This window comes from Toxorhynchites rutilus, chromosome 1 (genome assembly GCF_029784135.1).
Source record: "Toxorhynchites rutilus septentrionalis strain SRP chromosome 1, ASM2978413v1, whole genome shotgun sequence".
Lineage (NCBI taxonomy): Eukaryota > Metazoa > Arthropoda > Insecta > Diptera > Culicidae > Toxorhynchites > Toxorhynchites rutilus.
Window position 1 is genome coordinate 88,684,280 of NC_073744.1, and position 17,568 is coordinate 88,701,847.

Genomic DNA, 17,568 nt, shown 5'->3' on the forward strand with positions numbered 1-17,568 from the left:
TTTGGACTACTTGAAGTTTGGATGGTGTCTAACGCATTTTTTTTTAACTTGCAGGTTTACTGCAAATTTTATGATGGCAGATACGAAGAAAAAATGCAGACAATACAGTTTGGACTACTTGAAGTTTGGATTTATTCCATCTCTATCAAATCAACACTTGCCAATGTGTCTCATATGTGAAAAAGTATTCAGTAACGATGCTATGAAGCCTTCAAAAATGGAGGACCACTTATCAAGAGTACATGCTGACAAAAAAAGCAAACCCTTGTCATTTTTTCAAGCACTCAAGGAAAAGTTAGAGAAAGTTCCATCCATAAGATCGATGTTTGCGTCATCATCTATGCAAGACGCCGATGGTATGCGAGCGTCTTACAATATATCTTTACTGATAGCGAAGTCAAAGAAACCACACACAATTGGAGAGCAACTTATTTTACCAGCCATTGCGGAATTTCTCAACAATGTATTGCACAAGCCCGCACATGATATTATAAAGAGAATTCCTTTGAGCAATGACACTGTTCATAGACGAATAGACGAGATGGGTCGCGATGTGGAAAATATTTTATGCAATTTATTGCAGACCAACAGATTCTCTCTTCAGTTGGACGAGTCTACATTACCCGGCAATGAAGTTCTGTTGTTAGGGTATGTTCGATACATCAGAGATGAAAATATATGCCAAGAACTGCTTTTTGCTACATATTTAAAGACTGATACAAGAGGAGAATCGATCTTCCAGGCCGTGCAACAATTTTTTTCGGATAAAGCTATTCCATGGAAGAACCTTGTTTCAGTTGCGACTGATGGTGCACCATCTATGGTTGGTCATCATCGTGGTTTTATAGCTCACTTAAAGCGACAACTGCCTGAGGTATTGACCATTCACTGCGTGATTCACAGACAGCATTTAGTGGCAAAAAATCTGAGTCCTAGATTACATCAGTCTTTACAATATGTTATTAATGCTGTCAAGAAGATTCGAAGGAATTCTTTGAATTCTCGATTATTTACTCAGCTATGTGAGGAAAACGACGAAGTCTTCACTCGGTTACTTCTGCACACTGAAGTTCGTTGGCTATCAAGAGGGTCTTGCTTGGAAAGATTTTCAGCTATTTTTGAATCTGTATTGGAGTTTTTACAAGAAAGAGATCCGAATTTGAAAGAAAATCTGAACAATCGTAAAACAGATATTTATTACATGGCTGATCTTTTCGGTATGCTGAACAAAGTTAATTTGCAGCTGCAAGGTGACGATCTTAACTTGATTAAAACTAAATCAATAATATCGGCATTTGTGAGCAAACTCATTCTTTATAAAAAAAATTTAGGCCGAAAAGAATATTCACAGTTCCCGCATTTGTCAAAATTGTCACAAACGCTTCAAGACGACGTTCTTTCATCATATGTCACTCACTTAGATGCATTACAAATGGATTTTACTGAGAGGTTTGAGGAACTACTAAATTTGCAAATTCCTCAATGGATAATAAATCCATACAGTACCTCAGCCATGGACGAAGCCAATGTGATTTTGCAGGATGAACTGATTACCATCAGCACAGATGAGGAGCTTAAGCCGAAGTTCAACCAAGGCTATCAGAAGTTCTGGTTGCAACGTAACATTGGAACACAGTATCCTACATTGTGGAACATTGCAGAAAAATACCTTATCGCGTTTCCATCATCATACCTTGTCGAAAAAGGCTTCAGTGTGGTAACAAACATTTTGACAAATCAAAGAAACCGATTGGAAATCATCGAACGCGGAGATTTGAGGCTTCAACTCACCAATATTGAGCCGGATTTGAAGAGATTGGTAGAAAGTCATCAGGTTCATCCATCTCACTGAATTTTCGCATGTAATTTGCATGAATGAATTTTAGTTACACTTGTTTTTTACTGAATTTATTTATTTCGTTGAATTATGACCAAGAAATGTTGGCAAGTTTGTTCACTCAAACAAACGCAAAGTTTTCAAATTGGTAAGTATTTTGTAAATATAAGAAAAAAAAAACAAGAGATAGAATTTTCGAAGAAATTTGCCTATAGGGGTCGATGGTATCACTTCATTCTGGAAAAGGGGTCGCTCACCCAAAATAGTTTGAGAACCCCTGATCTAGACTAACCCAAAGGAGATTAGAACAGGAAAGTAGAATAAACATACTTTTCACAGTACATCTCATTTCCACTGGCAACTGTCCGTTTCACCCCTCCAAGTGCAACTAACTCAATAACTTAATTATTCCACTCACGGATGAATTTACTTTTTCGTACATACCTAATGTCGATTCTCTGTTAATTCACAAACCAAAATATAACCATCAGCAAATTGAATTTTGAAATTAAACTACTCAAAATGATTAATATCGAAGCCGCAAAAATTACATCCACAAGCGGAATCCTTTTGATTTTCGGTTTTTTTGTATCCCTTTTACACTATTATCAGTATTCATTGCCATAGGGTGGTTTAAATATTATAGAATAGCATGTAGAAGGGGTTCGTATTAACAGAAATTTGAAACTCTTAATGTAACTATACAAATCAATCACATATCCATCTCACCCCCACTGTCCGTCTTACCCGCACCTTCCCTACTAGTATCACCACTGCTCACAGTGTCTTATGTATTTATTTTTAATTTTTTTTTATGTTTTATTAGTATATGTTTGTTCTCCCTCTGTTAATCGTTATTTTATGTATTACTTACCGTGGAAGGAGCCAATTCTCGAACAACCCGAACGAACAAGGATACTTTTCACAAGCATCACACATATTAATGGTGAAGACATGCTTTGTATGACCTTGTTTAGATGCCGTTTTCTTCTTATCCGCCTTCTTATCATCAGCTACGGGTTATTTGGGTCTACCGCCGTGATTGAGCGATCAGTAACGAAATGTAGTGGTTCAGCACGAGGATCTGCTTTTTGACTGTATTCTAGATTTTGCATTTTTTTTATTGATTCTCAATAACGTATGCATAAAAAAGGACATATTTCGGATGAGGATGAAAAAAAACAAAAAAAATTAAGTGGACAAAATTTTCTTTAAATTCCACGTTTATTAAACTTTTTTTACCTTCCAACAAGCTAGTTTTATGAAGAGAGATTTTATATTTAATTGAAGTTTTACTTTTTTGTAGGGAGGATTACCATACTGGCTTTTCACGAAGTATCCTGGAATTGAGGTTCGAACTAGTGACTCAAATTTTACAAGAGAAGTTAAAATTTGGTATGAAAAACTATTGCCTCAAGTAACTCGTTACTTATATGGCAATGGGGGAAATATAATAATGGTGCAGATAGAAAATGAATATGGTGCATTTGAAAAATGTGATAAACCATATTTAAATTTTTTGAAGCAGGAAACAGAAAAATATACAAATGGAAAGGCTGTATTGTTCACTGTAGATAGACCATATGGTAACGAAATTGAGTGTGGACAAATACCTGGAGTTTTGATTACTACAGATTTTGGATTGATGAGTGACGAAGAAGTTGATGCTCACAAAGATAAAGTACGATCTGTTCAACCGAAAGGTCCTCTCGTGAATACAGAATTCTATACAGGATGGTTAACACATTGGCAAGAGCCGAATCAACGACGTCCTGCCGAACCATTGGCAAACACTTTGCGCAAAATGCTACGAGATGGTTGGAATGTCAACTTTTATATGTATTTTGGAGGAACTAATTTCGGTTTCTGGGCCGGAGCAAATGATTGGGGTTACGGTAAATATATGGCCGACATTACCTCTTACGATTACGATGCGCCGATGGATGAAGCCGGCGACCCAACGATGAAATATAAAATCTTTAGAGACATTATCAGTGAGGTAAGCATAGCTACAATTGCATTAACGAAAATGATAATCCTTTATGCCATAATAGTTCATAGATATACCGGAATTAGCAGTACCAGAGCGGGCAATGAAAATGGTACCTGAACCTATAATCATGTCCAGTGTAGGTGGCATTCTTTCGAATAACTCAAGAATGTTATTGGGCGCATCGGAAATTAAATCCGATCGTTTGTTAACATTTGAAGAACTTCATCAACACTCTGGATTTGTGCTGTATGAAACTACACTCCCGAAACTCACTCGAGATCCGAGTGAACTAACAATTAATGATTTAAGGGATAGAGCGCAAGTCTACGTAGACGAGGTATGACCAGTTTTAAAGAAATGCAAATAAATGATACTTTTAAAGGTCGTTCTTTCCTTGAGAAGTTTTATGTAGGAACATTATCCCGGGAAAATGCAATAAAAAGTGTCCCAATATCAGCAGGATGGGGAAGCAAACTTTCAGTATTAGTAGAAAGTCAAGGCCGAATCAACTTCAACACGCTTGATGACTACAAGGTGGGACCATATTTGAATTGGTTTTTTCATTTATATTTTTGAATTTATTCCAGGGAATACTCGGCAATGTTACCATACAAATTTACAATGAGCCATTCTATAAGGTATTATCTGATTGGATTATTACCCGATTTCCATTCGATGATCTTGACAAGCTTAGTAATTTCGTTGCTACTGGAGAAAATACCCAAGGAGTCAATGAACGTGGTATAGCTATGAATGGCCCAGTTATATTCGAAGGAGATTTGGTTCATAATGATGCTGTCATCCATGATACATATATTGATATGAGCGGATGGGGAAAGGTTTGAAGCGATTCTAATTGATATAACTCTATTTAAATTTCTTCCATGGTCTAATAGGGTTTAATTTTTGTGAATGGATTCAATTTGGGACGATATTGGTCTGTGATAGGTCCACAAATCACATTGTATCTTCCAAAAAATTTGTTAAAACAAGGCGAAAACAAAATAATTGTGGTGGAGTTACAGAAAGCCCCGTTATGCAGACTTATAAAATTCTCTGAAACTGCCATACTTGATGAAGCTTAATAGTTTTATATATGAAAATAGTTTATTTGTTATGTATTTTCATATTCATATATTATGTGACATTAAACAATTGTAAACGACTATATCTTCATGATGTCACATCTACCATATTTGTCCGACATGGTCACAGCTATTTTGACGTAAAACTACGTCTTTCATTAACGGTGCCAAATCAAAAAACAGGTAAGTTAACGTTAATATCTATTTTTTGTTACGAACGGATTTTGATGATTTGCCTCCATATACCGAAATTGGTTCCATTTGCTTGATTAGTTCTTTGTAGGGTTCGCACTAGGTTAAATAATAACTACTCAATCAATTTTAACAGGTTCATTCACTATCAATATTTTCCACCTCCACGCTCAAACGTCACGTATTTCTTTCTGTCCATTTCTCTCGCCGTGCTGCCATCCCGTCCAGTGTTGTAAATATGATAGAGTTTTGCTATCTCATTGCTTTCGACAAGGGACATGACTCCACAATCCCCCTTTTTATTTTATTTTTAGTGTGAAAGAATTGACGAATTTATGTTGGATTTACAACCAGATGGCGCAGCGAGTAAAATGAGGATGTTTTGTTTTTTTTTGGTATGAAATTCGTTCAAATTTTCTAGAAAAATCAGAATTTATCTTCAAACTTCCCGGTTTCACGTATTCTTTCTGCACTAAAAGGGTTAGAAAATCACCATTTTACAATGTGATATGTATATTTTGAAAAATGGCTTGGAATAAGTATCATAACTTTATTATTTTTCAACTAAGTAAACGATGAGTAGCGTGTTTTGCGCTAAAAATACTGCAAATCTTTCTCGTATCGGCCCCTACTTAATCAATGATATCAGCCAATTTGAGATGATAACGATTTCATCGCAATTATCCATAGTATCAATAACCGGTATGCATTATCAAACTTACAATTTTTGAAGATTGTCTATGACTTTGGTCAAATCGTGTGTTGAAACCATACTAAATATACAAAACTCCAACTTTCTTACCATATACTTACGACATTTAATGGCTGAAATGAATCTAAATTGAAATAAAATGAATAATCACAACCGAATCTTGCTTTTCAGTGCAATACAAACACCCTCACTTTTGTGGTTCTGAGCTCTAATGTAGATGTCGCATGAGCTGATTCAGCTTTGCGTAAATTCGTCAGTTTGCGGGGCTCCTTTCTGCTGCGTTTCACTTGCTGCGTTCCATCGCTTGATTGATTGTCCTCTGCATGTCTTTCGATGATCGATTGTCGGTCGTTCTCGGAATCCTGATGCAACACATCCTCTACCTCTTTTTTTTTTTTTTTTTTAGAGAGGTGAGGAACGCTCTACCAGCCTTACCTGGGAAGGGTTAACCCAGACGTCGAGTGGGGATCGCACCCACAAAAACCAAGCCCTCTACTCGTTGCCTTATTCCCCCTGGGACCACATCTAGGCGACTACTTCAGGGGGCGGCTGTGCTCATGCACTTCTCGAGTTTTCAACGCTAACTAGCGTTGTCCTTCCCTTTTTCTCAATATTTTTTTCTTTCCATTCGTTATTAATTCCACTGCGCTGATGTCCTCTTCGCAGGCATTTTGAATTTACCCGTCGAGACGTGAACCGATTAGGAATTGCCCTCCAACTTGACGCGCAACCCGCCACAGCCACCCTCGCGGGGTTTCTCACCTGTCGAGACGTGAACCGATTAGGAAGCGCCCTCCAACTTGACGCGCGCCCCGTCACAGTCACCCTCGCAGGATTTCTCTTCCCAACGGAGCGCCGATTAGGCAGTGCCCTCCAACCTGACGCGCACTCCGTCACAGCTACTCTCGTGGAGTATTCACCATTTTGATCGTGGCTTCATCCTTGATTCTCGTTCCTTCGAAATGTTCGCGGTGTTCCTCCATCCAGGCCACGATCAGGCGTTGTCAGGCAGGCCTTTTGCTGTTCTCCGCGGCAGTATCCGTTTACCTGTCGAGACGTGCACCGATTAGGAAGCGCCCTCCAACTTGACGCGCGCCCCGTCACAGTCACCCTCGCAGGATTTCTCTTCCCATCGGAGCGCCGATTAGGTAGTGCCCTCCAACATGACGCGCACTCCATCACAGCAGCTCTCGTGGGGTATACACCAGTTTGAAGACGCCCTCCTTGACACTCACTCCGTCGTAGTTATTAAATCGGTATCCGTTTACCTGTCAAGACGTGCACCGATTAGGAAGCGCCCTCCAACTTGACGCGCGCCCCGTCACAGTCACCCTCGCAGGATTTCTCGTCCCAGCGGAGAGCCGATTAGGTGGTGCCCTCCAACACAACGCGCACCCCGTCACAGCTACTCTCGTGAGGTACCATCTCTTGCAACAGCCGTCGCCGTTGTTCACCTTTCACCGTCGGACGTTGTCAGCACTTTGGTCAGCCCTCCACCTTCGCTGCAGCTCCGACATGATTTGTGTGATTGCACTGCTCACGGCATTCCAGATCATCTCGTCGCGACACATCTCCTCCACAATATTCCCGACATGAAGTGCAGACAGCCCCTCGCGCCTTTCGGTGAACCTGGGACAGACAAAAACGACGTGCTCCGGTGTTTCCTCCATATCTCCACACTCCGGACAGAGGGGTGAAACTGCGTGCCCGAACCGGTGTAGATATTGCCTGAAACAGCCATGCCCAGACAGAAACTGCGTCAAGTAAAAGTTAACTTCACCGTGTTTCCTGTTCAACCAGGTCGAAAGTACCGGTATCAGCCTGTACGTCCATCTACCATTTTCTGCCGTATCCCATTCATACTGCCATTTGTCCAACGACTCCGCTCTCATCAATTTCCGGATACCTCTGCTTTCCCGTCGCTTGTAGCACTCGCTATCTTCCGCCAGAGTGATGCAGATGGGAAACATTCCGGCGATTACACACACAGCTTCTGTCGAAATGGTCCTATAAGCACTTACGACTCGCATGGCCATGAGTCGGAATGTGCTGTTCAGCTTCCTCCGATTTCGGTGGGTTTCCAGAGCCGCCAACCAGGCAGGGCCACCATACCTCAGTATCGACGAAGATACACTTGCCAAGAGACGCCTCTTGCTGCTGCTTGGGCCAAAGCTATTTGGCATGATCCTCGCCACCACGTTGATGGCCTTTGACGCCTTCCCACATGCATAGTCGACGTGCTGGTTGAAGTTCAGCCGGTCGTCGATCATGACTCCGAGGTACCGCTTCGAAACGATGGTATGTCCTCCGACCGATACCTCTGCCCGCAACACTGCCTTACGATTGCTCACTAACAGCACCTCGGTTTTGTGATGTGCCATCTGGAGCTTTACGCTGTCCATCCAACTACCGATCATGTCTACAGCCTCAGTCGCCAACATTTCCACCTCCTGAAGCGTCTCGCCGATTACTGTTGTTACGATGTCGTCCGCGAAGCCCACGATCTCCACACCTCTGGGTAGCTTCAGCCTTAGAACACCGTCGTACATCGTGTTCCAAAGCGTAGGACCTAGGATGGAACCTTGTGGAACTCCCGCCGAGATATTCTTCACTATCTGTCCCCTGTCTGTGTTGTATACCAGGATCCGATTCTGGAAATAACTCCTCAGTATCCTGTACAGGTAGCTAGGGACCTTCAATCTGTGTAGCGCCTCGGCGATGGCCTCCCAGCTGGCACTATTGAAGGCGTTCTTCACGTCAATCAAAATCACCGCGCAGTAACGGTCGCCTCTTCGTTTTTGTTTAAGCGAGACCTGAGCTTTCTCGATAACTGTCCGAATAGCGTCCACTGTCGACTTTCCTTTCCGGAACCCGAACTGCATTTTCGACAATCCGTGGTCATCCTCCGTGCATTTCACCAGTCTGTTGAGAATAACCCTTTCCAAGAGCTTTCCCAAAGTATCCAACAAACAAATAGGCCTATACGACGCTGGATCTCCAGGTGGCTTTCCTGGTTTCGGGAGCAGCACCAACTTTTGTACCTTCCATTCCGCAGGGAAGAGACCGTCATCCAGGCATTTCTGCAGCACCACCCTGAACATGTCGGCCGGGTGCTTTTTTCAACTTTAGACCTTTTGCCACCGTGATGAGTTCTTCGTTGGTGACTTGTGCGTTCTCTGCTTCGTCCTCACCGTACAGTGTGGGTGGCCACGTCGGTGGGTCGTGCTGCGGAAAGAGTCCATTCACAATGACCTCGAGTTTTTCCGGACATAATTCCATGGGAGTCGTTGAACTACGGAATTTCGCCATCACGATTCGATATGCTTCACCCCAAGGATTTGCGTCGACGTCTCGACACAGCTCCCTATAGCAGTTCGATTTGCTCCTACGTATCTCTCGTTTCAAGGCGGCTCTGGTCGCTCGGAAAGACGCGCGGTGCTCCTCTCTCTCTACATCGGTTCGTGCCCTCTGGACTCTTCTTCTGGCTCGTAGACAGTTAGCGCGGAGGATGCTGAGTGTCTCGTTCCACCAGTAGGCTGGACGTCGTTCATTCGTCGGGTTCAGTCTTCTTGGCATTGCTGTATCGCATGCCCTCACCAATGTTCCTGTCAGCCCGTCGGCGCTCAGATTAAGAGTTCTGCTGTCTATGCGTAGTGCTTCGACGAAAAGCTCCTTGTCAAAAACCTTTGTCCTCCACTTCCGCTCAAAGGTTTTTGTATTCCGTACCGCTGCGGGATTCTGTTGGCCGACACTATACAGGATTGCCTGGTGGTCGCTGTATGTGTATCCCTCCGACACTCTCCACTTCGTATTAGCCGCCAGTGATGGACTGCAGAAAGTTACATCGATGATGGATTCGCGGCCGTCCCTTCGAACCTCTACCTCGGCGTATATGTACTCAAGCTCGTTCGCTGTTGATAGTCTGCTAACTTCTTAAAGTGTGTCAGATCGCGGTAGAACTCTTAACCGGTTTTCAAGCACCGCGCAGATTCTACCTTTTCCGTTTGTGTGTGGTCGAAATAACTACCTTCTTCGTCCCAATGAACTTCGTGAGGAACTCGAGGAAATTTGTTGCGCACTTCCCTTTCAAACATCAAGTCAAATGGAGACCGACCAGTGATCGAATGAGCAGTTGAGTGGTACGACAATATATTTTGGTCCAAGTCCTTGTCCATTCTTGTCCCAATTACTGAGCAATCTTTAACCTTTTCAGTATGGAACGGTTTTGTTGCTCAACCTTACCGTTTTATTGTGACCAGTAAGGTATTATTTACCAACTGTTTCCCCATATCTTCACAAAAAATCCTTTAATTGTTTACAGGCCGTATTGAGTCAGTGGTACACCGTATCTAATGAAAATGCTCGAAAGTAGCAGGATGGTTTCCCTTGCAGAAGTTTGAGTTATTTCACATACTTCAATTAAGCGACTGTAATAGTCAACGAGGACAAAAAGCATTTGACCGTCCGGTCGTGGTTCCAAGAAGTTCTCCGCTATTTCTTCCCAGAGTCCATAGGGCATTTTCTTTCGGAACATCGAAGCGATTCAGGAGCAGCAACCAAAGTACATGAACGACATTATTAACAAATTCTTCCACCATTCATCTTCCAATTTTGGCCACATACAGCACTACGCAGATGCGATTTCATCATGCGCATTCCGAAGGGTGAACAACACGCAACACCCGTTTTCGTAAAACTGTGGGTATTACAATTTTGCGGTTTTAAAGAGAACGTCATCGCAACGACAAAACTCGTTGGCTTCTATGCGGAAAATGAGTGATAACGCTTAGACTTGATTCAGATCTAGGCATTCTACAACATAACGCAATTCTGAATCATCCCGGAATGCTTCAAAAATCTCCTTCCAATTTAATGCAGTAGTTGTAACCAAGGCGCCTCTATATACACCAGGTGAAACAATCATATGAAATGCACTTTCAACTATATTGGAATTGCTGTCGGTATTATTTACAAACAGCTGCCGGCGGCTCTCTACAAACTGCCACGACGTTTATTCGAACGATGCCTACTATGATCGGCTTTCGCGAATTTATGTGGAAAAGAAAGGATTATTTTGTAGAATTTCATCCTCATCCAGTTCATCCACTACTCTCGCATGTAAAAAGTAAAAATGGTGTATCCTAGCAATACCAAAACAAACAACCCCCGCTCCACAAACCGTAATCCCCTTCTTATTGAAATGATGATGTTGCTTCACCTGTTGTACATTTATACAAGCGCCTTTGTTGTAACCTAGCGTTAAGGCCCATTTATACGTTGCCAGTAGCTAACTTGACAGTGAGCAGCTACTGGGCCGGTGAACTCGCTTGATAATTGGTTGACTCGCCTTGTCCGTTCACACAGTGTGAGCTGATGACGAGAAACTAGATACTACTGCATTGGCTTTCCAGGGACACCAGGTGATTTTTCAAATGACCATCAAATAGTCAGAAACAGCAATCAGGTCCGAATTTGACAAATGATTGATCCAAAATCGACTTCTCTATTGGCAGTTTTCGTCTCAGGTTTTCAGTTGCATTTATTTTATTCAGTTGCAAAATTTTATCGTGAAATACAGGCTGACCGTGAGTAAAAATACTTTGTGCTGAATTTCTTCGAACTGAAGGTACTATCCGAAAAAGCAGAAAGACAAAAGGATTTGGGCCAGGAATCAGGATGCAAGGAAAAGAAGCAACAAATAAAATATTGAAGGAACTCTACGATGATGATCTTCTAGAGTACATAGCAGTGTTGAGAAAAACACCTGAATAAGTGGAAACACTGTTGGATTTCATTGGTCCAAAAATACAACGCCAAGATACACTCATAAGGGATGCTATACCTGTAAGAGTGAAATTAAAAAACGACATTGATGTGCCTTTCTTCTGGAATATCGTTCAGATAGTTGTCGATATTTTTTAGAATCTCGAAAGCATCCATAGCTAAGATAATTCCGGAAGTATGTGATGCTATAAATGGCAATCTAAACGATTTTTTTAAATTTTATTTATTTCGCTTTGTCGGCAGCTTCGTGTACCAATTTATGAAATAAAAATGGTAGTAGATTTGCAGGTGGAATAAATACGCGTCAAAAATTAAAATAGTTCATGAAAATGTACTTTTTTAAATCGAATATGTACTCTGTTTCTTAGAACAATGCTTTCTTTGCAAGTTGTGAATGAATTTTGAATGAAAATTGTGCCTGATAATGATTCTAGATTAGAGATTCTCAGGAAAACTATCTCAAAAAGAAAGCGTGCATAAAAAAATAACAACGATTTCGTTCAGAAACTATGAGGGTTTTATTTGTTTTTCCAATATATTTCAAGTCTATAAACATCTCCGCATATTTTCAAATATCTTAAAAATAGAGACATTTCTTTACATTTGGCATCCCTGATTCGAACGCTAAATTCTGTTTTTGACGTTTTGAGAGATGCGAGTGCGAGTAAAGCCGGGTTCAGACGGTGCGAGTAAACATACGAGTCGGTCTAGTCAGTTACTGCAGTGCAGCTACTCACACCGTGTGAACACATCATGCCAGCTAGTGTCATGTGTGATTCGGTGTGCGAGCTACTTCAAAGTTTTTTGAATTTACTCGCACTCGCATCCCTCAAAACGTCAAAAACAGATTTTAGCGCTCGAATCAGGGATGCCAAATCTTGACATTGTCTTTACATTTCTCTATTTTTAAGATATTTGAAAATATGCGAAGATATTTATAGACTTGAAAATTATTGGAAGAACAAATTAAACCCTCATAGTTTCTAAACGGAATCGTTATTATTTAGTTTTGCACGCTGACGGGGCACGTTTTTTAAAAATAGTTTTCTTGGGGATCTAAATATAAAATCATTATCGGGCACAATTTTAATTCAAAATTCACTCACAACTTGCAAAAAAGTATTGTTCTAAGAAACAGAATACATATTCGATTTAGAAAAAGTAGATTTTCATTCATTATTTTAGTTTTTGAGGCGTATTAATTGCTCCTGCAAATCTACTAACATTTTTATTTCACAAATTGGTACACGAAGCTGCTGTCAAGGCGAAATAAATCAAATTTTGAAAAATCTTTTAGACTGCCATTTGGAGCACCACATACTTTCGGAATTATTTTAGCTATGGATGCTTTCGAGATTCTAAAAAATATCGACAATAATCTGAACGATATTCCAGAAGAAAGGCACATCATTTCTAGTTTCACTCTTGTAGGTTTAGCATCCTTCATGAGTGTATCTTGGCGTTATATTTGTGGAGCAATTAAATCCAACAGTTTTTTTCACTTTTTCAGGTGTTATTCTCAACACTGCTCTGTACTCTCGGAGATCATCATTGTAGAGTTACTTCAATATTGTATTTGTTGCTTCTTTTCTTTGCATCCAATTCCTGGCCCGAATCCTTTTTTCTTTCTGCTTTTTTCGGATAGTACCTTCAGTATAAAATAAATTCAGCACAAAGTATTTTTAAACACGGCCAGCGTGTGTTTCGCTATAAAATTGTGTAATGATAAATTCAACTGAAAACCTAAGACGAAAACTGCCAATAAAGAAGCCGATTTCGGATCAATCATCTGACAAATTCGGACCTGATTGCTGTTTCTGACTATTTGATGGACATTTGAAAAATCGCCTGGCATCTCTGGTAAACCCGTGTCGTAGTATCTAGTTTCTTGTCAGCAGCTCACATTGTGTGAACGGACAAGGCGAGTCAACCATTTGTCAAGCGAGTTCACCGGGTCAGTAGCTGCTCATTGTGAAGTCAGCTACTAGCAACGTATAAATGGGCCTTAAATTCAAAAAACTTTGAAGTAGCTCGCACGCCGGATTACACATGACACTAACTGGCATGATGTGTTCACACGGTGTGAGTAGCTGCACTGCAGTAACTGACTAGACCGACTCGTATGCTTACTCGCACCGTCTGAACCCGGCTTTAAGCCGGGTTCAGACGGTGCGAGTAAGCATACGAGTCGGTCTAGTCAGTTACTGCAGTGCAGCTACTCACACCGTGTGAACACATCATGCCAGTTAGTGTCATGAGTAATCCGGCGTGCGAGCTACTTCAAAGTTTTTTGATTTTACTCGCACTCGCATCCCTAAAAACGTCAAAAACAGCATTTAGCGCTCGAATCGGGGATGCCAAACGTAAAGAAATGTCTCCATTTTGAAGATATTTCAAAATATTAACAAACTCGAAAATTCTTGGAAAACAAATAAAACCCACATAGTTTCTAAATAAAATCGTTGTTATTTTGTTTTATACTCTTTCTTTTTGAGATAGTTTTCTTGAAAACAAAAACATAAGCCATCCATGAGTGAAGACATCAGATGATAATTCCATATGCCGTGCAAGGATATTTGAGAAAGATACCTGGCATCCCTAATCAAAGATAGAATATCTATATTAAATGGCGGCATCCGTGTTTGTGAGGCAAATTTCTCTATCAGATTAGTATACTTGAAGGCAGTTTTAAACCGTTAAAATTTGAATGAAAATTTCATACATACATTATTTGACCATTTAAAGCACGTGACCCTGATCCTCAATAAACTATTTTCCTATATATTTTTTTTATATTTCCACCAAAACTTATCATTATAGTATAAAGTTATCATCAGACACAATTTTCGTTCAAGATTCACTCACTACTTGCAGAAAAAGTATTGTTCTATTAAACAGAATACATATTCGATTTGAAAAAGTTCATTTTCATTCATAATTTCAATTTTTGACGCGTATTTATTCCACCTGTAAATCAACTATCATTTTCACTTCACAAATCGGCACAAGAAGCTGCTGTCAAGGCGAAATACGAAGAGATAGTAGTCCGTGTGCATTCTGTTTGTTTGCATGTTTTTTCGTGTTAGCAGCAGCAGTTAAAAGCAAAAAAATGACGCAAAGATGGAATTCGGAACAAAATGAACACTTTGTGGAATTATATAAAGAACAAACCATTTTGTGGAACTGTATGGATCCCAATTATAAAAACAGAGATTTGCGTAAAGCCTCGCTTGAATACATTCGTTCAGAAGTGGGGTTATCGGATACGAAAGAAGTTACAAAAAAAATAAAAAATTTACGTTCTACATACAACCAGGAGAAATTAAAAATTGAGAAAAGCAAACGAAGCGGATGTGGTACTGATGAGATATATAAACCTTCCGTCCAATGGTTCGATGCCATGGATTACATCATGAATATTATTCATCTGAAGGAAAAACAAACAATAAGTAATCTAGTAAGTTATTTTCTTCTATTATATAATGCACTATAACACTAAATATATATATACATTACTAAATGATTCGATATTATACTATACTGCAACTATACTACACTATATTATACTGTATTCTCTAATTAATAAATCATATTATTTTGCCAAGTAACCGCTCCCTCGCTATTAAAGTAATGTTTATATTTATCTCTCATTTTCTCTGCAATAGCCTTTGATCTATTATTCATCCGTGAGCGTTGAATGCTTCGTAAACCCTCAATCTCTGACCTCCACTGCCCTAAATTAATTTCAAAATTTATTATGTCTTCATAGTCAATTGTTCCTGGTGGAGTATACGTTTTCGATGCAGACATACGCAACCAGTTGTGTAAAGTACATGCACATAAAACTATCTTCATTGCGGTATCCTCTCTAACCTGGATTGGTTTTCCCAAAATACGAAAACGAGATGCTAAAATGCCAAATCCATTTTCAACTATTCTCCTTGCTCTGCTCAATCTGTAGTTAAAAATCTTTTCTTCTTTAGTCGGTGTATTTTTATAGGGCTTCAATAAATACGGCTTTAATGGAAACGCATCATCACCTACTAAAACGCCATTTTCAGGCAATAGAATATTGTTTTCTAGATGAGAATATAAAGAGCATTTTTGAAATATCCCACCATCTGCGTTACGACCGTATGAGCCTATATCAACATATCTAAAACAATAATCGTGATCCACGATTGCCATTAACACTATGCTATTCGTTCCCTTATAGTTGTAATATTCACTACCACAATTAGGTGGTGCTTGAATTGTGATGTGCTTCCCATCAATAGCTCCATAGCAACCTGGGAAGTTCCACCTTGAATGGAATCCTACTCCTATATCTTGCCATTCTTCCTTATTCGGCATCTGAAAAATTAAAATATAATTGTTAGTTATGATTTCAATTAGAATAGTGTCATAAAATAAAATATTTTCAATTTCAGGAACCATTTCATGCATCAACATCTGGGAGCGATTTTGCTGAAGAAATTACAATAATCGATGAGGAGTACCTCGATGCTACTGATGAAAACAACGCTGATGAAATCCTACCAAAGAAGCCATCGAACAGAAGATCGAAGAAGAAATTGTCAACTGAGCAGTCTACAATACAAGCGGCCGTGAATGAACTGAAGGAACTGAATAATAATTTAACAGTGTCTGCCTCGAGTATGGGAGAACCAGAAGATGAATGTGAGGCAATTGGAAGACATGTTATAATGCAGCTCAGACAGTTATCCCCAATTGATAGAATTGATGCGACAGATGAAATACATGCAATTCTTTCTAGATACCGTAAGAATGCCCTCTGCGTCAGTAGAATGCAATACACATATTCTGATCACGAATATACTGAAACATCACAGGCGACTGTAGGTTTTCCACCAAGATCACCCTAACGTCCTACATCTTCACAATCAAATCAACAGTCGCAAATACTATAACCAAGTCATGCAATATTGTACTATTTTTAAGGATCACTTTCCATACAATAGAACTTAGATAATAAAAAAAGCTACTTACTTTAATAAAATCTTTTAGACTGAAATTTATAGCGTCACATACTTCCGGAATTATCTTAGCTATGGATGCCTTCGAGATTCTAAAAAATATCGACAATAATCTGAACGATATTCCAGAGGAGAGGTACACCAAAGTAATTTCTAATTTCACTCTTGCAGGTATAGCACCCCTCATAAGTGTATCTTGGCGTTGTATTTTTGGAGCAATTAAATCCAATAGTGTTTCCACTTGTTCTGGTGTTACTCTCAACACTGCTCTGTACTCTCGGGGATCATTATCGTAGAGTTCGTTCAGTATTGTATTTGTTGCTCCTTTTTTTTGCATCCAATTCCTGGCCCAAATCCTTTTGCCTTTCTGCTTTTTCCGAATAGTACCTTCAGCTCGAAGTAATTCAGCACAAAGTATTTTTGTAACCGCTTTTGTCACGGTACGAACTACAGTCAGCCGTGTTTTGCTGGACAACATTGTATACGGTATAAACTACGGTTAGCGTGTATTTCGGGATCAAATTGTGTGATAATAAATGCAACTGAAAACCTGAGATAAAAACTGCCAATAGAGATGTCGATTTCGGATCAATTATCTGTCAAATTCTGATCTGATTCCTGTTTCTCATTATTTGATGTACATTTGAAAAATCACCTGGCATCCCTGGTAAACCCGTGCTGTTGTATCTAGTTACATGCCAACAACTCACACTGTGTGAACAGACAAGGCGAGTCAACCGATTGTCAAGCGAGTCCACCGGGTCAGTAGCTGCTCACTGTCAAGTCAGCTACTAGCAACGTATAAATGGGCCTTTACTTGTTGAATAGTTTCTCAGAAGTGTCAAAAGGAGCTGATTGGGTGTGCCCAGCCGTGACAAAACATCCTTGTCCGTTAGCGATTTTGTTTCGTTTTCGTGTACTTTGCACACGAGCTTTCTTGTGAGTTTTCGTAAAGGTTCGTCTAGTAT

At 40.0% G+C, this 17,568-nt stretch overlaps 2 protein-coding genes across 3 annotated transcripts in view; both read left to right on the forward strand.

Moving 5' to 3' along the window:
- Positions 1-4,998, forward strand: part of LOC129762585 (beta-galactosidase-like) — a 32,107-nt gene extending 27,109 nt beyond the window's left edge. Inside the window, exons 3-7 of the mRNA XM_055761013.1 lie at positions 3,144-3,836; positions 3,892-4,167; positions 4,233-4,364; positions 4,418-4,669; positions 4,727-4,998. Coding sequence (XP_055616988.1) covers positions 3,144-3,836; positions 3,892-4,167; positions 4,233-4,364; positions 4,418-4,669; positions 4,727-4,915 — 1,542 coding nt within the window. The 3' untranslated portion in view covers positions 4,916-4,998. The remainder of the gene's footprint in view (positions 1-3,143; positions 3,837-3,891; positions 4,168-4,232; positions 4,365-4,417; positions 4,670-4,726) is intronic.
- Positions 4,999-13,765: 8,767 nt separating this feature from the next.
- Positions 13,766-17,365, forward strand: LOC129762594 (uncharacterized). Of its 2 annotated transcripts, none has more exons than XR_008740673.1 (2): positions 13,766-15,977; positions 16,034-17,365. XR_008740673.1 is itself a non-coding variant. In XM_055761020.1 (2 exons), the coding sequence occupies exons 1-2, from the start codon at positions 14,713-14,715 to the stop codon at positions 16,487-16,489; spliced, it is 804 nt and encodes a 267-aa protein (XP_055616995.1). In that variant the 5' UTR covers positions 13,766-14,712; the 3' UTR covers positions 16,490-17,365. The 2 variants fall into 2 exon arrangements, 1 of the variants encoding a protein (XP_055616995.1); XM_055761020.1 differs by having other exon boundaries at positions 13,766-15,060.
- The last annotated feature ends 203 nt before the right edge of the window (positions 17,366-17,568 follow it).